This window comes from Pezoporus wallicus, unplaced genomic scaffold (assembly GCF_028554395.1).
Source record: "Pezoporus wallicus isolate ANWC-B61680 ecotype Strahan unplaced genomic scaffold, APGP_CSIRO_Pwel_v1 contig_2384, whole genome shotgun sequence".
NCBI lineage: Eukaryota > Metazoa > Chordata > Aves > Psittaciformes > Psittacidae > Pezoporus > Pezoporus wallicus.
This window is the reverse complement of record NW_026640488.1, coordinates 1,843,650-1,870,925: the sequence shown is the minus strand read 5'-3', so window position 1 is coordinate 1,870,925 and position 27,276 is coordinate 1,843,650. Positions and strand designations below refer to the sequence as shown.

The 27,276-nt window shown below is 38.0% G+C and overlaps 1 protein-coding gene and 1 non-coding gene across 3 annotated transcripts in view; one reads left to right on the top strand and one right to left on the bottom strand.

Annotated features, from left to right (window-relative positions):
• The window catches only part of DCHS2 (dachsous cadherin-related 2), a 111,980-nt gene extending 89,807 nt beyond the window's left edge, over positions 1-22,173 (top strand). For both annotated transcript variants that reach the window (XM_057419073.1, XM_057419072.1), the window contains exons 14-20: positions 3,075-3,185; positions 5,799-6,010; positions 7,463-7,614; positions 10,487-10,617; positions 12,080-12,366; positions 16,022-16,160; positions 18,511-22,173. In XM_057419073.1, coding sequence (XP_057275056.1) covers positions 3,075-3,185; positions 5,799-6,010; positions 7,463-7,614; positions 10,487-10,617; positions 12,080-12,366; positions 16,022-16,160; positions 18,511-21,137 — 3,659 coding nt within the window. In that variant the 3' untranslated portion in view covers positions 21,138-22,173. The remainder of the gene's footprint in view (positions 1-3,074; positions 3,186-5,798; positions 6,011-7,462; positions 7,615-10,486; positions 10,618-12,079; positions 12,367-16,021; positions 16,161-18,510) is intronic.
• On the bottom strand, positions 13,794-13,895 carry LOC130604602 (U6 spliceosomal RNA). Its single transcript, XR_008973494.1, has one exon. It is a non-coding gene; the product is annotated as a U6 spliceosomal RNA (small nuclear RNA).
• Positions 22,174-27,276: the final 5,103 nt, after the last annotated feature.

Below are 27,276 nucleotides of genomic sequence, written 5' to 3'. Positions count from 1 at the left end.
TAAATATGAATGGTACCAGTGTATTTAGTCCAGGGGAGATTTACATTGTGCACTGATTATTTGTAGACCTGGTATTAATAAATGTGACTTTACCTCCTAATTTTATTTTTCTACCTTAACTAATAGAGTTAAAGTAGAAAGTTTATTTTTAAAATAATCAAAAATCTGAATAGTGTAATCAACAAAAGCCAGAGCCAAGGGTCCTTAGCCTTAATTTAGTCTGGACTTGTCAACTGGTCTTAATTTAGTCTGGACTTGTCAACTGCGTGAGTGCCTCAGGTACTGGTCCTTGTGGTCATATTTTTCTTTAAGTGTTTGACCTCCAAGTTTGACCTTCAGAAAACCACATTCTTCTACTTTTTGTTTATTATTGAATATTTAATGTCTTTAAATATTATAAACTGCATTATAACAGGTACTTAGAAGCCAGTCAATAAATAATCAAGTCACTGCAGTCTCCAGAGGGTAAGAAACCTTTATTATTCTCCAAGCTTTTACTTGAACGGTTGTGTGCTTCATTGGAGACAAATTCACGAGTAAAACTTGTTAAGTCCTCTATTTTTTTTCTATTAGATATCAAATATATAGCCTCTCTGTAAGTAACCTCTTACTGTTTGTGCAGTTAGCTTTTTCTTTCGTAAGCAATTAAGGGGTTTGAAGAAATAATGACAAGGATGAAAGGGGGTTAGGTGGCAAAGGAGGAGGAAAGAGACTACCGTAATTGGTACTGAGGAGAGAAGGAAAACAATAATATAGTGATACATTAGCTCAGTTCCAGTGTATATGTTATGGCCTAACACCATGGCCAGTACTTGGCCAGGTAGGCAAATACTGTCTGTGCTGCCATGCTTCAGTTTCAAGCAGGCAGGCATAATGCAAAGGTTGGTGTGAGGCTATTTAAAGCAGTTTGAGGTACTTTCAAATGCAGTTAGCTTGTCTGTAATTGAACTGAAAAAAGAAAACAACCAAAAAACCTAAATATAAACATTTTAAATCACTCTTCACTTCCTTTGACATTTTTAACTAATTCAGAAGTCAATTGCATAGTGTTTCAAGCCAGTTTTCATTCTTCTATGGTCCTGATCTCCCCCCTTCTTTGCACGAGCTTCAGTGTTGATCTCATACACATCATGCCATTTCTATGCAGCCAGAAAGCTACTTTCCTCCTAATTTTATCCAAGCTGAGTGTTATTTTTTGTGACCTCTACTTCAAGCAGTCTTTGAATCATGTGTATTTGAAATTGCGAGCTTCATCAGATGGGTACTATCTTTTGTTATTTACCTGTATGGGACCTGTTTGTGTTACGATAGGTCACACAACAAACCTCCCAGTTGGGTCATATTTTTTTGACAATGAACTACAAAATTCACTATTTGAAGGAGTAATTTTCTGTGAAAAGTATCAGAAATGAGAAGTTTCTGCCAAAAAAAAATGTAAACAATTTTAACTATGTGAAAAATAGGAAACTTTAAGGATTAGGATTTGAAGACTTAGAGCAACAGTTTATTAACCTAAACCCTGAAAAACAGGATTTCAAGAAGAAATGATGCTGCTTCCTTTACTTCTGGTAGTTTTTGTTCTTAAACACGCAAGCAAAGAAACAGAAATGCTGTTGAAAGCATTAGAAGATAAATAGTAACGTTTTTCAAAAGTTGAACTTTTTTCTTCAAGTCTGCTCTGAGGATGCTATGAATGATGGTGCTTGCAGGCTCTTGTAGTACTTCAAAGTTCCTTGGCAATGAAAATTCATCCTACAACTCCCTATTTTAGTTTCTAAAAAAAACCCCAACAGTGCAGTCTTTACCCATTGTGTGGTTATTTTACTTCCAGAACTTTTTTATAAATATCTTACAATATATTGACTAGTACAGAAAATTGTGTCTGTTGAAAGTGGCAAGGTTTTGCTTTTGATAGATTTTGGGAGCAAGTGACAAACCACAAAACAAAACTTCCTGTGTTTAAAAATTAGTAACAATGCTTAAAAAAAAGGTAGCAGATAGATAGTTGTAACAGCAATGTTTCCTCCCTCTCATTTTTACACTAAAGATACATGTCTTTGCCTCTGACATCCAGGAGACTGAGTGTGAACAGCATGCCCTTTGTAATGTAATAAAATATCTAGTTATCTGTGATGCTGTTTGGAAGAGTTCAGGTTGCACAGTAGTCTCACTCCATCACAGTTATATGGAATCAATTACAGTTAAATTACATAATTAAAATCCATTAAAAGAAATTGCCATATATGCTAAAAAAGTTCGTAACTCACTTGGAAAGAATAATTATTTGGAAATCTTGATAATGGTTTTTAAACTTGATGCATTTTTGTTAAAACAAGATAATGTATTCGGTTCCCCATTTTTCCTCTAATCTCGTTTCAAACAGGATTTTTATTTCATGTCCCTTGTTTTCTGTATTAAATTATTGCTCTTTTCATGGAATTTGGATTCTGCTAGAATTGACACATAATTATGCATGTAGTTTCATCTCTTGATTCCCTCTGTTAAAAGGTGGCTAATTAAAAAATTAAAGAATATTTCATTTATAATATTGTTTAGGAATCCCAATAGAATTCAGATAAATGAGTGAAAATAAGCTTTTTATGGTGATTCAGGGGTATTATGCATTCCTATGCTGCACAAAAAAAGAAGGGATTAGTTTTCTTAAAAGAATTAATGAAAAAGTGGGATTTAAGCGACCACAAATGGCATAACCTGAATAAAAGGAATACATAGGATCTCAGGTAAGTGGTAATTCATGTAGTGTGAAAAATTAGGAAATCTTTGCAGTTCAGAGAAGTTAAAACTCATCATTTTATTTGGACAGGTGATGAAATTATGATCTGATGAGTAATTTACTGGGCAAGGAGGGATAGGCAGTGCCTTGTCTATGAAGTTATAATGCAGTGAAACTCATAGAAGAATTGTTGTTATTGTCTACTATTTTAATTCATGAAGTAGCATCTCACCTAATACACAGATGTTTGGCTGTGCACCTGCTATTAATCATAGTAATACAAAATTAGAATGAAACCTTCTAAAGTGGTCATGATGAAAATGTTGCATTGCTTTCATAGGTACATCACTTCTAACCATAGAAGCATATGAACGCAAATTTACAGGAGAAAGCATAAAATACAGCATCTTCAGTGACAAGGAAAACATATTTTCCATACACCCCATTACAGGTACATTTTTATAAATACATATTTTTCTTCAAGTGTCTGTGTGTAGCTTAATCTCTAAAATAGAGCAAGCTCCTACCACAAGAGCAGGGGGTACATGCCTTAAGAATATCACTCTCCTGTTACAATGAATAAATCATTAGTAAAACCAGGAATGTTTTACTGCAGATGAGACCTGTAGTAGTGTAAACTTGATGTGGAAAGAAGTTGAACACCAGTATACCTGTTTAAAACGCTCAGTTCTGATTAACTATTGATCACCAGGTGTTGGGAGTTGATAAACTATCGGTTTGTGATCCAAGGCCGAGATGCGGCTTTGTTTCTCATCATCAAGCTGCCCAAAAACTCAATAAACATAATCCTTCAAAACACTCTTAATGTAAGAAGTGTTAGACCCTTGTTGAGTTTAATGCTCTTTGTTTCAGGCAAACCTTGACAAGTCTGACAGTCAATTTTGTGCTTTCTTTTTTTGCAATTTTATTTGCGTTCTGCAGCAGATCTGCTTCACCTGCTCTTCAGTCAGGAAATTTGGATGGCAGGAGAGCAGGACATTCCCCGTGTGCATTTACATGCTCTTACCTAAGGCATGTAAGAGAGCATAGCTACTCTGGTTGCCTCTCAGCTCCTAAACATCTGCAACAAAAGAATTTGCCTTCTGAATAGCTGTAGTCTTTCTGAGATTGCATAGACAGTGCAAACAGTTTTCCTCAGAAATAGTATAAATAGTTGTACCCTTAACAGTTGTCTTTCTCCCTGGCTTCCTGGAGGCTTTAGTCTCTGATTATTCTGGTGTCTGCAGGTATCAAGTGGCTTTACTCCTGTAAAGCTAGTATGTTTGATGCTGATGGACAGTTAAGATTGGTTTGGTTTGTTTAGAAGAAGGGCACTAAAAGTGCATACGCTTGATCTCAAAGTCTTTCTTTCATTGAAATGAAGATGTACTTTAAGATTAATCTTAAAAGACTGAGATAAATTTATCCTCAAGAAAGTGATTCTCAAATGGGATTTTCGTTTTTTTTACCAAACCAGGCTGAAAAGTGGTTACATGGTGTATGTAAGAGTCTCAGAAGCGCTCTCTTCACAAACAATAGTGGAATTTCTACAGCAGTGAATGTCCTAAGTCTTCCTTTGAGAAATTTGAGCCACTGTGGTTTCTTCTGGTTTCTTTCTTTTGTTTTTCAGAAAATGTTAATTGAAGTGCAGCCTTTCAGGACATTTTAAAAGCAGTTCTTACCCTCAGCATTAATTATGACACCAATAGCTCTAGCCATTGTTTCTACAGCAGACATATTTTGAGCTGTATTGATGCCGTTTCTTTGTTATGTATTTTTGATACCCGAAGGTCTGCTCTACTTGTCTTTATAAGCACTGATGTTAATTAACTGCACTTTGGAGATTTTCTCCCATCCTAGGAGGATTCATGTATAAAGTATAGTAGGAAGTGATCTAAACACAAATTCTGCAAACCCCCTCAGTAGTCTGTCTAAGCAGTTGGAAAGGTTTTATTCATACTTATCTGAATGCTTGTTGAAATGATTTAAACTTAATAATTCTTAACCTAGTAATAGTAGACATAAGACAAAAACCCTATTCTTTAGATATTTGGAGGCTGCTACCCTGTTTCTTTTTTATGTGCACTTCGCTAGAATGAGCAACTCTGGTTCTTTCACTTGTTCCTCCTAGGTGGTGTACCTCAAACTTGGTTATTTGCTCCACTCTACACTATAGTCTTCCAGTTACTCTCTTGTCATCTTGAAGTGTATTCCTTCTGTCACTGCCTACTTTACTTTTCCTGTATATAGAATACAGTAATTTTTAAGTGTTGTACTTAGGAGAGATAACCTGAGAGCTTTGAAATCTTTATGTTCAAGACGCAATTCTTGAACACTGGGCAGATCCATAAGCAATAGCCAATAATTGCTGCTTATCATAGAAAATAAAAACTAAAAAGCACTAGCTTGGAGAGGCACAGTAGATGAGTTCTTCTGCTATCACAACTTGGGATATAGATATTTATGGCATTATTTTTGAAAAATCTATGCAAATCTGAATTTCAGTTCTAATGAAATTAACATACAAATAATTATGTTTGATGTTTAGATGTAATGATGAATTTTGAGTATATTACTATATTACCTAGAACATCAAAATAGTGACCATGGGTTTTCAAAGACATTGCAGAAGTTGATACAGCTACTGCCCAGTTTGGATATAGATGGGGGGCTGGATGTAGCCACTCTCAGATGAAGGACAAGAATCACTCAAGAGGCACAGCTGGCTCATTGTCACATGTCAAGAAGCACACATCATGCAGCCACTTTCTTCCTGTGTCTAGTCCTCTACAAGTAAATCAGCTTTGTTTTAGGAAATTGCCAATGTGGTAGTTGTTCAGCAAAAAATCCACTGTCCAAGACTTGTACAGTACTTAGCATGTGAGGGTGATGTTAGGTAGAAGAAGAACATGGTGGGAAGGGAGCTTGCTGGAATTTGGTCATGTGTTCAGTAAAGGAGACCCTTTATGTTAGGGACTTCATAACTGCATTTGTGCATGATTTTTCCTGAATACTTATATCACATCTCCCTTTTTTAATTCTATTTTTTGTTTTAATAAACCAGGTGAAATCACAGTAAAAGAGCCAAAGTTTCTTGATTATGAAGTTAAGAATAAAATACGTTTGTCAGTTTTGGCTGAAAATAGCTTAAACTCAGCACTCTGTGGAGTGACAGTTTTGATACAAGATGTGAATGACAATGTACCTAAATTTGAGCAAAGCTATTACAGAGCATCAGTATGGGAAGGCCAAAGTCCTAAAACAGACATCATACAGGTAAGTGGAAATACACCTTCCCAAGCCCAGTGCCGTAGTTAAAAAGACGTTTGGTTGATCTATTCGTGATTACAATCCTGTTAAGTCTGTTCTGGACCACTGTCTCTTAAAAACTGAAAGATGGATTCTTGGTGTTGCTACTACTTTGTTTAAATATCTAAAATATTAAATGATTCTTTTTCTAGACCACATTTCAGATTTAAGTTGAAAGATAATTCTTTATATAATTCTTTATCTTCTTAATAGTTGTGCAGCTGGACTTGAAATACTTTTTTTTTGTTGTTGTGGTTTGTTTGGTTTTTGGTTTTTTGTTGGTTTTTAATTTTCTGTTTCTCTCTTCAAGTAGTTGAAAAACACCATTCAAAGCCGTGGCTCTTGTTACAATATAAGGCTGGGTCTTGCATAAGGCATCTACTGAAAGGGCTATAGCAATAAAAAGAATACTTTCAACTCATCAGAATAGTAGAGTCAGCCCAAGTGTTCAATTTAAAACCTGATGCCTAAAGAGCAGCTTGTCTCAATTTAAATGTGTAAACATTTCTTCCTCTGAATGGATCTATTCTCCGAAAGTGTTTCCAGCTGGCCGTGTTAGAGCAAAAGAAGACATCAGTTGGACTAGAAGAACACATTATTTCCTCAGTTCATGTTCTTGCATTGCAAGTCAGGTCACAGTGAGGGTCATGTTAGGTACTAAAGATATTCCTCCTCTAGAGAATAAATAAATGGAAAGCTACAAATGCCTCCAGGGCAAAGTGATTAGAAACTGATGGACGTTGTATTTAGAGAAACATATGTCCAGGAATGGAGAAAAATCACAAAGCAGTCAACACAGATGTGTAGTCAAAATTTTATGACAGAACACATTCTATTTCCTTTATTCAATCTGTCTTGTTGCCTCTGCTATGGTTTGGATCCTGTACTGATTATAATGCTTGTTCAGCAACCAGAAAAATGCAAAGACGGCTCTTCAAAGAGCCAGAGGAGTCTTTGAGAAACCTGTTCACTGTTGCTGAATGTTACTTATTCTGCTGGTTTTATAGCTTGCCTCTCCCCTTTTTGCATTTTCTGGTTTGTATTTTAAAAAGTAATCAATGAACTGTTCCATGAAAGTTATCTGAAAACTTCATCTAATTATTTTATCCTTTTTCTGTTAGTATAGCAGTAATATGTTAAGGGCTTGTTAGTAATATAAGCAGTTTCCAATTATTACGTTCAACCCTAGTGCTTTGTGGAGTTGAATTTCAGATTACTCAGGGAAAGAATTTGTATGCTTCCTATAATGAGCAGATTTTTGTAACCTCACATGACACTCATGTTGGGGACCAGTATGATTATTTGCTTAAATCTGTGCAGTCAAAAATAACCAGAAATACATGACCTTAGTAAAGGGGGTTTATTTCTGAAATTGCATTCTGACATTTTGAATTAAGTTTCAGGTTTGCTCCCAAACAGGTATTTGCAACTGACCTTGACAGTGGGATGAATGGGGAAACTGAATACTCAATTTTATCTGGTAATGAAAATGCAGCATTTCTAATTGATTCAGCACGAGGGATTTTAGCAACTAATACAGTCCTAGATCATGAAAACACTTCATCTTACAGGTTTGTATGCAAGGTTCTTATGAAAATGTATTTTTTTCTTGTTCACTTTGAGGTTGCTCATGTTACATGTTTTATAGTTTTCTGTTGATATCTGTTGCCCACAAATCCCGTGTGCAAGCCAGACAGCATTGAGAACAGCACTGAAGCTGCTCATTTGTATGATGAATTCTTGCATACTTCTTAAATTTAGGGGAAGAAATAAAGTCTTGTTTAATCAATGGGAACACTTACTGATATAAGTGAGTGGGATGATTCACTATAGGAATGATCGCAGTTCCTGGATTTTAGTTGATTAAGAATTGTACAGCTATTCCCTGTCTGGAATGTTTTTTTTAAGTATGTAAAGACACAGGGAAAACATTTAAACTGAATACAAGAAATAGACACACGTGTTCTGTTCTTTAATTAGAATATTGTTCCAACTTCCTTCACCATAATCTGATAAAGATGCTTCTGAAGGCTCTTTCCACCTAGAAGCTGTCTTGTACTAAGTATTAGGGGTTTTCCCGTTTCCAAGAAACTCTGAGTAAATATGATCAAGTGGACATGGCAATTTTTCTATACAGGTCATGCCATAATTGGAATTAGGAAGCAAATAAATCATGCCTTGAAGAGAAAATATGAGTATGTGGATTCATACTCATATTTTTATCTACTGCAATTTATATAAAAAGTAGATTTCTGTGTATGTGTCTGTAGAAATTACCTTCTTTTCTTTCTTTCCATGTTGTTATGGCATCAGTTAAAGTATTCACAAGGTTTCCTATCCTCTGGACCCACAAAGTTTTAAACATCCAATCGGAATTCTTAGGAACCAGAATACCTTTTCTAAAACCACATCAAAAAGCTCAACAGAATATGTTGGGTTTTTAATATCAGCGTAATTTGACAATAGTGTCCTAAAGGAAATACTTTGTTTTAACTTAATATACAGAACACTTCATTTGAAGTTTATTTCTTCAGTTTTTCACTGACTCAAAAGTGTCCATTCTGATTTTTAGTCATTTAAATAGTGTAATAAATTTTATTTGTAACCAGTACTTTAAAAGAATGCCTGCAATAAATCCTTCAAAGGAAGGACGTTTACTGTTGGTGAAACATTGGATATGTAAGCATAATAATTCTCCTATCTGTCTTTAACTGACTGCCTGATCTATTTCAGTGTTTAGGTTGAAATTCTAGCCTTTTAAATTGACAGTTTGTTCAAGGAATTCAAAGTTTTATATTCCTTCTCTTTATTAATATGTTATTAATCTGTACATTGTTAGGTGAAATGTGAACAGCAACAGAAACTTTCAAAACCATTTTCCTGTTTAATTTCAAAATGTTACGAAACAAAAATGTTTCAAACTTGCAAGGAGTTGTTTATTTTATCTATAAATTGAACATTTTCATTTCCATAAGTTCTAAGTCCCTTATATAGGAGTTATAAGGAAAGTGTTGACAGAACCTTAATTTTAATGCCTTGGCTGAGATTTTTTTATGAGGGGTTTTTTCCCTTAGAACGTGATTTTTTTTTTAGTAAAATATTTCCATATGTATACTTTACCAATATTTATTCTACAAAAATTCACTTTCTATATGGAATTATGCATGGTTATTGTTTGAATACTAGCCTGCAATTTGAGTTATATGTTCAGTTGGCATCAGAAACCGTGAGGAAACACCAAACCACAGCTAGTGTGATTCTGGAATGGAAGTGCTGCAATCCACTTAAGTAACTGCCTTGGTATTCCGTATTGTCCTATGAACATATAAGAAGTAACATCTATTTGACACTTTAAACAGAAACTGAATTAGAATAAAGAAGGAGATACAAAGCATTCAGGATATTTGCAGAAAGACACAGAAAATATCATGCAACATACAGGCATTTGCTAGTACACAAAATACTTAATTCAGATGCCAAGCTCTGACTTGTATATCCTTTTGCATAGCTGGGTGGTTGGTTTTAGGGTTTGTTTAGCCCACTTGTTGAGCTTGTTGAGCTAGATTTAATTTTTAATTCCCTTCTGGGTAATTTTTAATATTGAAGAGTGGTCTTCCAACAAATTCCTGCTTACACTAAACATTTGCTCTTTGCTGTTCAGAGGATAGTTCCCACAGAGAATAAGCATCCTTTTACCTAAATTTATCAGTCATTACTAACCTTTTTTTTTTTTTTGCTCCACTGTTTGTGGAAATTTTAAGGTTGTTAAGAGAATCTACAACCCATCCTTATGCAGGTGTAAAATGGAAGTGTACAGGCAAACTCTCTCAATCTGACAGTGAGACTGTGGTCCCACTAAAATCAGTGAGAACTTTGCAAATGTCAAATGGTGTATGTATCCTGTTTTTTCACTTTATCACTTATATTTGTAATTTAAAAGGGGGACTATTCTGTGTCTCTGCAGATGTTTGGCTGAGTATTACTTTGTATGTTTTTATCTTACCCAATTTTCACATTCCTGTTGTCCCTTTGTAAACAATGAGGACAGTCAGGTTCCTCCAGAGGACAATTTAGTACTTAAGTTTTAATTCCTGCTCTGAATTACCATCTGGAGAAATATGTCTTATTTGAAAGAGTCTTGATAGCTTGTTTTATTTCATTTGGTATGAAATTGGGTGAAACGAATACAAATTAATACTTTCTCTTTTTTGTATTATTTTGTCACGGTCTTGCCATCTATAATCTCCTGGACATTTTTCCTGCAAGACAAAAAAAATAAAACTCCAGACAGTCAACGTCACAGAAAGATGGAATTGAAGAGCTGCAATGAGGGGCAGAAAGGGCTAACCTTTTAGTTTTTAATTTTTCCCCTGCTTATAACATCAGTGGGTAATTCAGTGATTTCTGACCAGTAGTGAAAATTACTGCTTCCTATAATTGTAGGCTGGTTGTACAAGCTGCTGATAAAGGAAACCCCAGACTTTCTGCTACAACTATTGTGCAGATACAAGTATTGGATGTTAATGACAATGCTCCAGTTGTCCGACCACTGAGTGAAGTGGAGGTCCCAGAAGGTAAGTATGATAGTACAGCTAAGTTTTGTTAGGACTGGGAGTTCTCAGGTGATAGTGCTTTTGGTGATTGGTGTAACCAAGCAACTGTAGTAAAAAGCATAATGGATCGTATTAATACCAAAATATCTGCTTTTGTTCTCAGAGGCATTATTCTTAATCTTCAGACATTGTGTTTAAGAATTGTTTGGAACAAAACCATAGGCAATTCAGAAAGAGGGAAACAAACTACAAAATTATGTCTGTAATCTCTTCGTTTTGGACTCCTGCATAGTATTCTTCAGATGTCTTCAGTTTCTGCTTTTCTCCAATGAAAATACTTGGTGTTAAACCCAGCATTGCTAGAAATTAGACATTTTGGACTTCATTGTCATGAAAGAAATAATTTCTGTAAATTTGAATGGAGTATAAAAATGTTCTATAGCTTGATCCAGTTTATGATCATAAAGAAGGGGACCCAGTACCTCCTGAGTTCCCACCTCATACATCTGGTATGTTGTGTGACAGTAGCTCAACATTTGCAGACCTGGAGTCTTAAGCCTGGTATTTTTAAATACAGGCATTATACCTGTGATGCATTAAGATACACCACAGAAATGCTATAAAGATTTAGGTGCTGAAATTCCAGTACTCCTGCTAACAAAAAACATCAAGGCTATCTTTCTATTGATATTTTTTTAGCCTTTCCTAAATTCAGCTGCCAATGATAATGACAAGTATGGAAGTCATGGGTGCACAGCAACTGAACCATTTGCTACTTATTCAGGTTTTTGTATTCTGTTTAAGAATACTTACTGTAGGACATTGCACAGCATGTTTTAGGCTTAACGCCCCAGGCATGCAAATGAGAAATGGTTCAGTTTCTGTTAGCTCCAGGGTTTTTTAGATGATCACTAATAAGTTCAGTTTGCAATCCCTGGTACTGTCAATTCGGCACATGACAAAAGCTGTCTGTATCCAGTTTCTCAGCCAAGACTATACCTTGAGCTTCTAAAATTTTTATGCCACATAGGTTTGCTGGAGATCTCATTTCTCTCTGTCAGCTTTCTCCTTTGGAAAAGCTCAAGAATTGCATCACTGGTTCTACACAGACCAGGAGACTCTGAGGCCCCAGTTAAATATTCTTGTGGAAGTTTGTAACACTGTTCAATAAATTAACATCACCTAAATGCTTGTGGAAGACCATGCAAGTGCCTGTTGCTGGTTATGTCTACACTGGATCCGCGGAAGTCTGAAGACCTGAATTAAAATTGAGATAAAGTAGATGTATTTGAAGAAATCTACTGCTGTTTCCATAGTGTTTCTGGATATTGCTGTTACTCTAAAACACAAAGTCAAAATACACCAAAAGCTAATACGCAAAGATTACATATATCTAAGATGCAATATTACAAAATTGGCAAAATCTTCAGAAACTGTAACATCATCTTTTAGCTATGACTTACTCTGAAAATTATTGTTTCAGATGCCCTACCTGGTTTTATAGTGACTCAGGTGTCAGCAAATGATGTGGACTCAAGCCCAGCACTTCGGTTTGGTTTTATTTATGATAATAGTCTTGGAATGAAATTTTCCATGGATCAACACACTGGTGTAATCAGAGTGGTGGAACCATTAGATTTTGAAGAAACTGCTGTGTATAAGCTGAGAATTATAGTTTCAGATTCTGTACATCAAACAGAAGCAGAACTTACCATCCTTGTTTTGGACGTCAATGATAACCCACCAGTGTTCACTCAGGATTCATATCAGGTGGGAACATGGCAAATGGACAACAAATATGTGATGTCTGTCTTTATATGATGATAAATAGTAGGAGTGCTTATATTTGTCTTGTTTATGTTTGTGTTATAAACATTTGAACACTGAGAAGAAGGGTCTCTCCAAATTATTACTGAGCAGAAACAGAGCAGAGCTCTTCTGGGAAACTCCAGCCCCTTCCTGGGAATTCTGCTAAAAGGACTGAGGGAATTGTTCAGTTTTCATGTTTGTGGTTTCTGACTTCAGAAGAAAAGTGGTGTGTATGCTAGCTGTACTCCATTACCACTCATTCATTACTAGAAGTTACTAGAGACAATTCAAACCAGTTTGGGGAACAGGGTGCAGTGCTCAGAACTCCGTCTTCTGAGACAATGGTAAACAAGTTGGTACATTTATTCTGGCCCCTTTACTATGTCATGAATTTCTACCATTTCAGTTAGACGGCTCCACAGAGGTGTAGCAAATGTCCCTGTGGTAGATTATGCACATGTAGTTTGTAATATGTAACCCTGCCTCATCACAATGGCACTCATCCAGAGATTGAGGCATGTGAATTTTGACCTCCCCAACATTCCCTACTAGACTGAGAAGGGTACAAGGCTCAGCTTTTAGACTTCTGGACAAGCATTTGAAAAGCTAGACTGTTGTAGAAGTCATTGTCCAACAGTGTTTTGAAACAAATCTGGTTTAGTGACATGGACAACTATGGGCCACTAAGACAATTAAGGGAATTGCAGCATGAGTAGAATAGGAATAGTATAGAGTAGAATATAATAGAATATTTAGTTGGAAGGAACCTACAGCAATCTTCTTGTCCAACTGACTGACCAATTCACGGTTGACCAAAACTTAAAGCATGTTGTTAAGGTCATTGTCCAAATGCCTTTTAAACACTGACAGGCTTGGGGCATTGGCCACCTCTCTAGGAAGCCTATACCAGTGCTTGACCACCCTCTTGGTAAAGAAATGCTTCCTAATATCTAGCCTCAGCTTCTCCTAGTGCAGCTTTGAACCATCCCCATGTGTCCTGTCAATGGAACACAGGCAAAAGAGATTCAGCACCTCCCTCTCCATGTACCTTCCTCAGGAAGCTGTAGAGAGTGATGAGGTCACCCCTCACTCTCCTTGTCTCCAAACTAGACAAGCCCAAAGTCCTTAGTTGCTGCTCGTAGGACATGCCTTCCAGGCTTTTCACCAGCTTCACATCCTTATACTGTGGAGCCCAGAACTGCACACAGTATTTAAGGCATAGGCTACACCAATACCGAATAGAGTAAGATAATCATGTCTGTTGACCAGCTGGTTATACTGTGTTTGATGCACCCCAGGGTGCAGTTTGCCATCTTGGCTGCCAGGGCACAGTGCTGACTCATACTGAGCCTGCTGTCAACCAGCACCTCCAGATCCCTAAAAAAATAAAATATATGAAATGCTTCATGAATTTGGGTGTTGTCCTTGCACAGGAACCATGCTAATCTGTGTCATTTCAATTTTAGCATAGGTGCTGCCGAAGCAAGCATAATATCCTACAAAGCTCTGAAGGGTAGGCTGCTAAAAGGATTTTGCCCTGACTTCATCAGTCCTAAGGCTGTGGGGCTTGAGCTAAGTCCCAGCACTTGTAACAGCTTGGAATTGTGGTTAGGGATGGGAGACAGACAAAATCTGGAGCTCCAGGTGAGGTTAGGCTCCATAGGAAATGTGAGGCTGCCAGAGGAGTTGTTTCCTTAGGACTTGTGTGGGGCTAAGCTGTGCGGCTTGGGCTCAGGACCAAGAGAATCTAGAACATGGATAATTCAGCCTAGAAAATAGAAGGGTCATCTAAGATGATCTTACCAATGTGTGTAAATATTAGTGGGGGGAGTAAAGAAGACAGAGCCAGACTCTCCTGTGTGGTGTTCAGTGACGGGACAAGAGGCAGTGAGCACAAACTGACATACAGGATATTCTGTTCAAATATCTGGGAAAACTTTTATGTTTCCTTTGAGCTCTGACAGTGACTAAGCAGTGGTACAGGTTGCCCAGAGAGTTTGTGGATTCTCCATCCCTGGAGGTATTCAAAACTCAACTGTACATGGTCGTGGGCACCCTGCTATAGTGACCCTGCTCTGAGTAAGGGCTGGAAAAGATGCTCTCCAGAGGTGCCTGTCAGCCTCAGCCATTCTGTGATCGTGTGAACTGAGCTGTTTGCTTGACTTGGTGCTTTCTGTGTGTGGTAGATGTGCTCAGAGCCAAAAATATGAGGCACCACAGAAGTGGTGGATTTACTACTGCTTCATTTATAAATCTCAGACAGATTTAGTCAAGAAATAAGTCTAAACATTTGTCTTAGTAAGGAAATTTCAACCTTTGAGCATGTGAAGTCACAGCAGTTTAGTCACTTATCTAAGTATAGGGCAGACTGTAGGCACCTGTGAAACTTTCAGGTGCCTGAGTTGTCAGGATTTGTGTAAATTGCCCACTTAAACTCATAAGTCTAAGTTCTGGAAAAAAACAAAAAGAAGCACTATTATTGCTCAAGTCATTTTTAGACCTTGCCTTAAGTTTTCCACACCCCCATCTGTGTCTGATTTTGGAGAATAGTTTAGACAAGTACGTGCTTGTGCAAGTGCTAGGAATTTTTCTGTAGATCAGAGCAGTCATTACAGGCAGGATTATTAACTGATGCAAAACAGTGCAGCTCTATTGACCATGCTAACATAAACAGCTGAGCTTCTCTCCCCACAATCCTTATGTTTTGATGTGTTGCTTGCAGGGTAAGGTACACTGCTTCTTTTTGGTCGATGGTGCATATAATTCTCTATTCATCATCCTGTAATTTTTACCCTTTTATTGTCCTTTCAAGTGTTTTAATATTTATACTTTTCTATATAGTTTCATATATGTTTATAGCTGTTATATACATACACACTCTCTGCTAAAATGATTTAAACTAACACTTGAAATTATTTAAAGGTAGCTGCTGAATCATACTGTTCATTTGAAACTGGATTTATAAGATGGAAGGAAACTTTGGACACAAAAGTACAGTATCTAGATTTCAAATAATGGACGCTCTTAAGAAGGGAAAGGATTTTGCTGGTTTTCTACATTACATGAAGAGAAAAAGGGAGCATTTTGAAAAACTAAATTCTGGGAATAATCCAGTGATGTTTAAGTGCTATTATCTGCTGGAATTTTCAGGGCATGCATGTTGTTTTTTGTAATGGTCAATCATGTACTAGAGATGGTGACTGCAGACTGTATTCTGTGTACAACAATCAAGGTGATTCTACAAGTAGGGAGTAAAGCCAATTTTAGTTCCAGTCTATTGTAGGTATTCTTTCCATTACCCTCTATTGAAAAAAGAGATTCAGTGAGTCTCTGAACTTATTGTCATAATGAACTAGAACTAGATGGGTTTTACTGCTGGTTTTAGTTTACTATAAGATTTGGCTGTATTGTATGCACCATTTTCAATATCTCAACTCTTTAAAGTTTTGTCCCAGAAGAAAACAGGTGATTTTTTTCCAAACCTGGGAACTGTGTTTGGGTTTTTTTTTTTTTAGTTTTCTCCTAATGAAATCCAAGTGAAGGAAAACACATTTTTTTAATGTTCAAAATCTTTTATTAAACTCTATCAAAACTGTAATTTTGCTTTATATGTCAGGTGAGCTTGCCAGAGCGCATTTCTATGGATGGCACTGTTCTGATAGTCTCTGCTGTGGATAGGGATTCAGAGCAAAATGGAGTGATTTCCTACAAAATCCTCTCTTCTACTGAGGGATTTTCCATTGACCACAAGAATGGTGAGTCTGTAAGCATGGTTTATTACTTCAGCTTTTTCAGTGCGAATTGAGCAGTCCTATTGTACGTCCTCATCAGTTGCCAGTGATCACATGTGTTCTGGAAATCTTTGGAGGCAAAAGTCCACTATATGTTTTGTCTAAATCTGCCATTATCACTGAAGAACTGATTGCATTGGGGGCTGGAGTTCTCAGTTTGTCCCTGAACCATGCACAAGGCAAGCAGCCACAACATCCTATAGGTGCTATTCCTTTGGTGTGCTTTGATAGAAAAGTTACTGTATGTTTTGCATTGATTCATAACATTTCAGCTCATGTATTAGATTTAATTCAATTTAAGTTCATACTTCCTATTTTTTCAGTGTAAGTTGAACCTGTCATAATGGAGCTTCTCTACAGCTTAGTATTTTTTTAATATTGCATCTTTACAGAGCTTATGTTATCTTGTAATCTTGTAAATGGAATATAAAATTTTTCTAAATTGAGAACACTCTCTCCAAAGTACATAATTTTTTCTTCAGTGGTTACAAGATTTAGCAATTTGAATTTTCTGGCCTAATACCATAGCATTCTGGGAGAAGGAAATATGTGTGTCTCTTTATATGTATATGAACATAAGATTTTTGGGAATATCAGCCTCAGAGATTATTAGATGCTGCAAAAATTATGTGCAACTGTTGTTCAGTGAGCAAGTTCTTATCTCTTATTTGCTGTTCCTACGTGTTTACATGAGGTGAATTTTTGAACGCAGTGTTTGTTGGATGATGGTAACTGCAATCACTGAAATACAGATGTTTCACCCAGTTAAAACAGATTTCATTTTTACCCATTTTTTTTATTCTGTAGCCTGCCTTTATGTTTTGCGAGTGGCTGTTTTCCACTGCGATCAGAAAATTGTTGTCTCTGGTGCTTAGCTATACACAGTGAAGGGTGAAGTAGAAATAGATGGCTTATGAACGTAAAGTCATTGAATGGTTTGGGTTGGAAGGGACCTTTCAAGATCATCCAACCCCCATGTTCAGATGAACGATTTGAATGAAACATGTTTACATAACTTATTGGCAAACCTATCTAAATAACAAACAAGCCCATAAGGCTGTTACTGGGCTGCAAGTAAAACAGAACTAATGACCTTCAGTAATGAACTTGCACAGCATAGCTGCCTCTAGTAAGGAGCCCCTATTTCCTTAGCTTTGTTTACTTTTTTATTTTATGTATTTTGCATCTTCAGTCTGTTACTAGGAAGAGAAATTTTTGCTGGTCTAAATGCAGTATGTGTGTTTGATACTGCCTCATTATGGGTAGGCCTTGGCTTTACAGCATAAGCTAGGATTTGTAGAATCAGAATCATTGAATAGTTTGGGTTGGAAGGGACTTTTAAAGATCGCCTAGTGCAGCCCCCTGCAATGAGCAGGGACAACTTCAACTAGATCAGATTGCTCAGAGCCCCATCCAATCTAACCTTGAATCTTTCCAGGAATGGAACATTCACAACTTCTCTGGGCAACCTGTTCCACTGTTTCACCACCCTCATTGTAAAAGATTCCTTAGTAATATCTAGTATGAAACTACCCTCTTTTAGTTTAAAAACATTACCTCTTGTCCTACTAGAAGAGGTGCTCCAGCCCTCTAATGATTTTTGTGGTCCTCATCTGGACCACATCCAATGAGTGTTTTCTGTGTTGAGGACTCTAGAGGTGGACACAGTATTCCAGTTGGGGTCTCACCAGAGTGGAGTAGAGAGGGAGAATCACCTTCCTTGACCTCATTTGGCCTGCTGGCCATGCTTCTCATGATGCAGCTTTCTGGGCTGCGAGTGCACATTGTCAGCTCATACCCATTTTTCATCCAGCAGTACCCCCAAGTCCTTCTCCACTGGGATGCTCTCAATCCCCCAGCCTAGATAGATACTGGGGGTTGTCCCAACCCACGTGCAGGACCTTGGGCTTGTTAACTTTCATAAGGTTCACATGGGCCTACTTTCATGTTTGTCTAGGTCCCTCTGGATGGCATCCTGTCCATTAGGAGTGTTAACTGCACCACACAGCTTTATGTCATCGGGAAACTTGCTGAGGTGCACCTGATCCCACTGTTTATGTCACTGATGATAATATTAAACAGTACTGGTCTCAATACAGACACCCTGGGGGACACCACTCATCAGTGTTTTGTACCCAGACCTTGAGCCATTGACCCACTACTCTTTGGATGCAAGAGAATTACTTTGGGGTATGCAGACATTATAGTTGAGTCATTTTCAAGTACAATTAAATAGCTACAGCTTTTGGAATCACATTTACTTGCCTTAGAGAGTGCGAAGTGTTAGCTTTTATTAATTTTGTTTTATTTTCAGGTTCAGTGTTTGCTACGGGACCAGTGACACAACTGGAAAAGATTTCCATTATTCAGCTCCTGATAGAAGCCACGGATGGTGGCAGTCCGGCTCTGAGTGCAGTCACTTCTGTAGAAGTGCATGTAGAAGATGTAAATACCCATGCCCCTCAGTTCACACAGGTTCTGTACAATCTCAGTGTGAGTGAGAATGCCACAGTTGGAGAAAGTGTCCTCATGTTTTCAGTCATTGACAATGACTGGACACATGAAAACACGTATGTTGAATACTCTATTATTGATGGCAACGACAAGAATTTATTCACTGTGGAAACAAGTGTCATGGAGTCAGAAACATCCTACAGACTTGTTGGCAGTCTTGTTTTGATCAGTGTTCTTGACAGGGAAATGGTTTCTTCTCACCGTTTGGTCCTTCTTGCCTCTGATCATGGAACACCCTCCTTGAATTCAACTGCTATTGTGCTAATAACTGTCCTGGATGTTAATGATAATCCTCCAGTATTTAGCAGCCCAGAGTACCATATTCACGTCAAAGAAAGCATCTCTGTAGGTAGTCATGTCACTGAAGTCTCAGCAAATGACTGCGATGCAGGCACAAATGCAGAGGTCACTTACACTATCATCTCTGGAAATGACAGGGGACATTTTCGCTTAGATGGGAAAACAGGATCAGTGGATTTGATGAAAACGTTGGATTATGAGGATACCGTAAAATTCACTCTGATCATACAAGCCACAGATGGAGGAGCTGATGTAAAAAATGTGGCTTTTTCCATTGTCCTTATTAGTGTCCTAGATGACAATGATTATGCCCCACTGTTTTTGTTTCCCAGCCTGAGCTGCACTGTCAGTGAAAATCTGCCTACCTTTTCTTTTGTGTGCTCTGTTAATGCACTGGATTTTGATAAAGGCTCCTATGGACACCTTACCTACTCCATCCAGTCATCATGTCTGGCTCATCGTGAAGCTCCTAGAGACCATGACATGTTCTTCATTGATCCTTTGACGGGAGATATTCATACAAAACAAATATTTGACTATGAAAGTAAGAATAGGTACTGTCTCATAATCCAAGCAAAAGACAAAGGTGACTCACTGGCTACTGTTACAGTTCAGGTAGATATTGAGGGGAGGGATGAATTTGACCCAGTGTTTACACAAGATCGGTATTTCTTTAATCTCCCTGAGAAGAATGAAGCAGGCCAGTTGCTTGGTAGAGTGACAGCATCGGACAGTGATGGTGGACTGGATGGAGTTGTTACTTACTCTCTGCTAAAAACTTCTCCATTCTTCTCAGTGAATAAAACCAGTGGTAATATTTATTTGACTCAGACTGTGCACAGGAAGAAAAATGGCAGCAAAAGGAATGATGATACCCTGGAATTGTTGGTAAGAGCTCATAGCCCCAAAACTGAGTCCAAGTTCACAGTATGCACTGTTTTGGTAAATGTTTCCAATTCTCCTCAAAGTTACCCGGTAGTGTCAGCATACAACCTAACCATTAGCATTTCAGCCTTCTTGATAGTGTTGCTACTGCTTGCAGTCAGTCTTTCTGCGCTTACTATGAGATGTAAGCAGAATGATCTGATGAACTCTTGCGTGAAAAAAGAAGCATCATGCTCCTCAGCTACTGATGTGAATTTAGCCAGCAAAGAAAAGGACTGCCAGAAAATCCATAGTACTGAGAGCAGTATGCTTCCCATGGGTGCCATAGCAGAATGGCTGAGCCTAGCAGGAATTGGAGAGGAAAAGGATGATAATGTCCCCTGCAGGCATTCAGACTCCAGTGGCCATGGTTCTGCTGAAGGAGAAACAACAGAGGATGAGGAAATCAAACGGATCAATGAGCGTTCATGCAGAAAGAGTGACGGCTCAGCGGTGAGTGTGTGTGGCTCACGGGTACCAGATTCGGGGATCCCAAGAGAGTCTGATCAGCTCTCCTGTCAGTCTGGAGAAACAGATGTTGTGGCTAACACACAAAGCATGGAAAGCATGAAGGCCATTAAAAGAGGGGGCAGAGAAGAAGCCTGTGACACAGCCTATGCACACAAAATATCATCCCCAACATATAAGAAAATTGGAATAAAAGAGAAGGACATAATGACAGACCTCACAAGAGAGTATGTCTTAATGTCAGATAGGCAGGACTCTGGGTATGATTCATTTGCAACACTTGGCACCTGTGATGAGGATCCTGGAGGTGGTTATAACTGGGATTATGTGCTCAGCTGGGAACCCAGATTTCAACATCTTGCTTCAGTGTTTAATGATATTTCAAAACTGAAAGATGAAGACATGTACACTCATAGCTTCCCTAATGAGAAGACATCTCTTGTTTTCCCACCTCCCTTGATAACATCAGTAGCTCAGCCTGGCATAAGGACAGTGCCACCACGAATGCCAAATATAGTATCAGGACAAGCGTTTAAAAAATACCCTCACACTCCCCTTATCAGTAATCTTAGATATCCTCCACCAACCATGACTCCAAGTTTTTCTCCTTCTCTCTCTTTACTTACCATGCAGACACCTGCTGCTTCTCCAGTAATGTCCGATGGGAAAATTATAGGAATGTGTCTTATCAATCAAAGCCATGAACTGGCAACAGAGGAAGAAATTCAGGTCTAGATTATTAACTGACAGTAGATTATGGTATAAAAAAATAAGGCTAAAAATATATTTTGTTACTGTTAAAAAAGCAAAATATGCCTGTCAGAGCTATATCACCAGTATTATTTTTGTTTTCATGAGCTGAAAAGTTTAAAATACAAAATAGCTGCAAACTTGGTAACTATCCATCTTGTTCTTCCCAGAATTCATTGTGAGGCCATGAAGCTCCTCCTCTTTCAGCTCCAAAAACCTGTGGTAAATCATGCAGCCAGTTGCCTGATAACCAACTTAACCAATTTTACTGTTTTTCTTATAAAATATGTCAATAACAAGTAATAGTAGCAATTCTTTTCTGTGGAAAAACTTTATTAGCGTGCTGGTGGGTTATGACCACCTCTGTGGTGGTACTAGAAGAAGGTACTAAAGGCATGTGTAAGTACAGCAGGTTTGGGGGTGGGCAAAGAATAAAGCAAGGATTCTTACTGAGCTCTTTCTTGAGTGTTTGCCCAGGCTTTCCACATCTTAGCCCCTGGGTCACAACAGCCTGTTCACCTTGGTGCAGTTTCATCATCTGCCATGGCTCCCCAGTGGGTTTTCTAAGCTGTCTTTGTGCTGTGGAATCCTATTTAGCAGTTTCTGTGGACATTTTGTTTATCTCCTGGTGTAAAGCCAGCGAGTAATGTTTATCTGAATAATAATGGATCACCCTTGGAAAACAGATCAAAGGTAAAAGCAACCATTTTCTCCATTACTAGATCTAAAATAGATACCTACTGTCAGTCCTATTACAGAAGTTGTCCTGGTCCCCAGGCATCTGTAAGAATAGGCAATGTTACAGTTCTGAAGGGCCTCTATGCCTCCACCCTTGGTTTTGGTCCTGGGCTGGGCATATCTCTGCAAGACCAGATAATCTGGCCTTTTTTGTTGTATGTATCATACATATGGCAGTTTGTGTATGTATGTATATCCAGACACATGCACATGCCTATACTGCTGTGTATGCTTGTATCTTGTATCAGATCAATAAAATACACAGAAAATGCATCTAAAGTAACTCTTGTTTCTCTTCGGTGTATATTTAAAAGTCTTTTGCATCATGTGTATGAAAACTGGTCTGTAGGGAAGGGTCTAATTGTTGCCTGGGAACCTGTTATATGTTGGATGTGTACAGAGGTGTATATTATACAGGTCACAGCAGGTGGAGGAAAAGCATACTGTGCTGTTTGAGTGATTCTGTGCTATCAGCATCATGTGTGCAGTGGCTTTTGTCTTTTCCTCAATCATGCATGTCAAGATTTACAGCCTGCGGGCTCATAACCTGTGTTTGAATAAGGTCCCGTTTCTAAGGCTGCACCTGCACTATCCTATCATGTGTTAGGATCCATACTGCTCTGCCTAAGTGCTTCTTTTAAAGCTGACATTTGTTCTTTGTACTGTGTGAAGTATGAAACAAGACATAAGTTAGAAATTCTTCAGGACAGACAAATATTACTAAGAAAGGAGACAGTGTGATAAGTTTCATAGTCAGACAAAGCCCCATGACAGGAAGAGGAAAGCAAAGAGGAGGAGTCATTCTCAGTTTTTAATCCGAATGTGAAATATCAGTTTAAGGCCATTGTTTCAGAATGAATATTATTCTCCACCCATTAACATTATGCGATCTACAGCCTGTTTGGTTTTGACTTGCATGACTTGTAAAGTAATTTCTAATAGAATGAGAGGTGTTCTTTGTGGTGGCCAGTTCTGTGCAGTTGCAGTTTCAGGAGGCACACATGGCATACAGAACTAACTTTTCTATTTAGTCAACAATTTAGCTAATCTGATTTTAGTTTCAGGTGGTAATGGTCAAGTGGTAGCTCTTGCCCAGAGGAGCAATGATCCAAGCTGTCCTGAAAGGGGTCAACTTTCCAATGGGTGATTGGTGGAAGAATAAATGCTTTACACAAGAAAACTGTGTTTGGTCTCTCACAGTGATAGATATGAAGTGGCACTAGGGCCTCATTTCATGCATAGAATCTAGGCTAATGGATAAGTAACGTTTTCCTCACTAATACTGCTGTTGCAAATGAAATACTATTAGCATTAGAAGGCATTCAGTCATCACATTTAGGACAAGATTTGGAGCTCACCATGCTAATGTGTGCCCACTTCCCATAGCTCTGCTTGAAAAGTGAGAAAACCCTGTTTCTCTTTGTAACCTTTTTGCTACTTCAAATGCAGCTTGTTTTCAATGTCTTTTTGAAAATATTAGATATTATTTGCATTCTATTTATCAAACACATGACATAACCAATGCATACCTTGTGCTCCTTTTAAGTGTTACAGCAATCTTTTCCTTGTCTCTTACGTATTTGTTCATTCTGTATCAAATGAGAAAGAATGCTTAGAGAATATATTGTTATTTCATATATAGTCAAGCTTAAAAATGTGACCATTTAAACAAGTGTCTGCAATAAATCGTGTAGTTCTTTTAACCTTAATGTTTTTTTCCCTAAGTAAACAGTATAACTTCTATAATTTACCATGAGTTTAATATTAGCCTGCCTCGAAGAGGCTGTATTACTTTGCAATACTGCACACAAGTTTTAGCACTTTGGAGAAGGTACAGAACTTGTTAGTGGAAAATCATATTAAGCTCAAAATGCATAAGCTATAAAATAAAAGACAGTTGTCTCTTCTGGAATTTGGCTGCCTGCCTTCTGGATTTTCTTGTTGGCAGCCTTGAAAACACTGGTGTAAATCACTACCAAATGGATATAAAAATTCCATCTACCAGTAGTAATCATTAAATTGATGTTCAAGCAGATTCCTGTACAAAGAGGAAAAGCCTTCATATTTTTAGGGAATCCATAATTTACAGGTTATAAAAATATATATACTTATTTCCTAGAATGATACTAAAAATGCCAGTTCCCTACACAAGTCCATATTTAGTTTGTATTTTATCTTCATCTACAGTCAGGAATTGTTTGTTCCTAAAGAAGTTTTAGATAAAAATGAATCATCATTGCTAAGTTTATGGCACCACCAATTCTTATTATCATTTACGTTTGGTTGCCATCAATTTTTTGTGCTGTATCTCACTTGTTTTCTTTAACTGCATGTAGTTTCCTGAAGAACTATGTTTAACTCTTCTCTTTGAGACACCTATAGGCCTATAATGTTGCTAGAATACCAGACTGATGATTGTGCCTGTATGGCCTTATACTTCTACACTTCATGGAGTCAAAGGTCAGTTGGCAATCCAGTTGGCCATTGTAGGTGTGCGCGGCCATTGGGATTAGACCTCCTCCCAGTGCGTGCTGGCTGCATTGCTCTTTGAAAACCACCCCCGAGGGTGAAGGACACAGAGGAATCCTTGCAGAGAGGGAACTGGCACTGGCTGGCTGAGAGTGATGGGTGGTGTTCCTTAAAATCCTGTAAAAACGCTGATTGGAATAGGAGACGGTTGCCACTTTGTAATTGAATATCCTCTGGTGGGAGGTTTATATTTAGTGTTTGGCTTACTTTGCAAGTGAAATGGCTTTACAGCTTCTTGCTCTTAGTATCTGGCGCAAAAGAATCAACTTACTATGGTGTTATGTGGCGTAGTTCCCTGTAGATGATCTGGTTGAAATAACTAAGGTGTTGCAGAATCAAATTGAATATACTTTTGGGTGTTATACAGCTGTAGCTCTGCTAGCTGTTCACTAGCAAGTATGCAAAGCCTAATGTATATTCAATATGTATATGGATTTGGATGTTTGGATCTCATAAGAGGAGCTGGAGTCTGGCATCCAGATCCTCTCTGTGACTTTGAAAATTCCATGATAAGTGCATACAACATTTTTTAAAAGTTTGAGAAAAAGGAGGATCTAAAACTTACTTTAGACCTGTACTTTTGGTGCTAGGGCTATTCCTCATAAAATGTCAGATGCTTTTCTTCTAAAATGGTAAAATGTAATAGAAAAGCATCTGTAAGGAATATAGAGAGGCATAAGGGTAGGGTAGAATTGCAAAACTGTTCTGTTTCTGACATATTTGAGTTACTTGAGCAATGTAGAAAATACCAAATCCTTTAATTGATGATGGTCATAAAAATAAAAATTGCTGCCTCATTATTGTATAAATGTTTGACTGACCCAAACAAGTCCTGTCCTGAATGAAGCATGGGATGCCAGACCACATGCCTGAAAATGCAGCTGTCATGGTAAAGGACCATCCACCATGGTATTCAAAACTTCAGTTGAAAATCTAATTATAATTACAAAACTCAAATTTCTTGAATATCCTGTTCAAAAAAAACAAAAAAGGATTGCCACAGTACAAACTGCATTAAAACTGTCAGCCATGTCCATGTCACCGTATCTGCTTGAACATAATCTTATGTTTAACTTTCTTTTTAGAGTATTTAGCACAGTCCTGGCCACCTTCCCTAAAACTGCATGTTAATTGCCTATGAAAAGCTCTCAGAAGCTCAGGAAATGGACGTTGAACTGTTGATTGTGAGAGCTGGTCAGCCAACAGTAGCTGTTATGTGAAGGTGGCATTTGCGAATGGATAGGGCAGATGATGTCCACTCACTATCCCAACCTGGAGGAATACCTTGCTGTTACTCATATATGCCTACAGTGTTTCGTTGAAAACTTTCAAATGGGAAACCTGAAAGAGTTTCTAAAATGGTGTTACTGGTGCCAGAACCAGAATAAATGAGTAGTAAGCCAAGCTTGCTTGCATTGACCTCAGAAATTCCTGTCTCAAGCCCCATCTAGCTGGGTGTAGACTCATTTCCAGCATCTCCCTTTTAACAAACTGTAGGGTTCATTTAATTTCAAAAGGTTTGAAAATACCGAGTTCTGATCCAACACCCCAAGACTTCTTCCACTTATTTCAGTGGGACTTGAATAAAATATGCACCTGGAAGAAATGGACAACATGTGTGCCTCCCTGGTATTGTAACAAGAGTCACTGGCAGCAGAAAGCTGGCGCCCCAGTGTGCAGGGCTGTAAACCAGCAGGAAGAAGCATTAAAAGAAGGGAAATCAAGAGCCTGGAAAAGAGAGTAGAACCAGCATGGGGTGGTGGGGGAAGTGGGATTTAGAGGGGAGGTTCCTCTATGGTTCACAGTGATTGATGCAAGCCTTGCTTTATATGCTTATTTTGGAGTGACTTTTAGAAAGGTCTGAGAAGGTCTGTAAGGCAAAGGTCACTTACTGTTTCCTCATTCTACTTTTATGTAAACTGCAGTCTGCTGGTTGATTTGCTACTGCTTTTACTGAATGCATAGAGTAATCATGTCTTCAGACAGGGATTCCACTACTTGTTTTTGTCTTGTAAGCACTTCACCTGAGGTCAAGTGCTGGGTAGCACTTGCCTTCAGAATGATCCTCGTAACTGTTAACATTAAGGTAGCCAGGAAGGGTTTGGGGTTTGTTGAGTGGCTGGGGTCTGTGGGTTTGTTTGGGTTTGGGGGGGAGGTTGTGGGTTTTTTTTCTGAGGTGCATATTTTTTTTTCAATTTTAAGCTGAACTCCGCAGTCATATAGCTTTTGCAGTTTGAATTTGGGCTTCTGTCGCACTAATGGAATATCCTGTGCCATTGTCTGATCACACATTCACTGGCTAGAATGGGTAAGTTTCAGCAGCATGCTCTGTTTGCTGGCAGCAGAATTACAGAAAACTGCATATAACTTTGTTGCTGAATATCATACATTGTACTTGATCAATGATATATTTGAACTCACATATCCTCCAGATTTTTTCCATATCTAGCTAGAATGTTCCAGTGTCCACCATTTCCATCCTTCGTATATGTCTGATAACTTAGATTTAGTAACTGAAAATACAGGATCCTGATCCCTAATCAGTTAAGGTGTGAAGACAGGATGTGAATGTTTCCTATCAGATGAATGTCATTTTCCTTTAATAGGAAATTAGAGATACATGAAGGTTTAGTAGCACAAGCCTCATATTACCAACAGTTTTGGGATAGGGTTTAGTGAGGTATTTTGTGACTTAAATTTAGCTAAGTAGTGATGTTTATACCATAGAAACCAAAAGCAGCAAGGAAATTTGATTACTGCAAGTAGTGTAAAGATGAAATGGTGAAGCAAAGAGGACATCTTGATAACTGAGTTTTAAAAAATGAGACTGAGTAAAAAGCTCATCTGGTTCATCCAC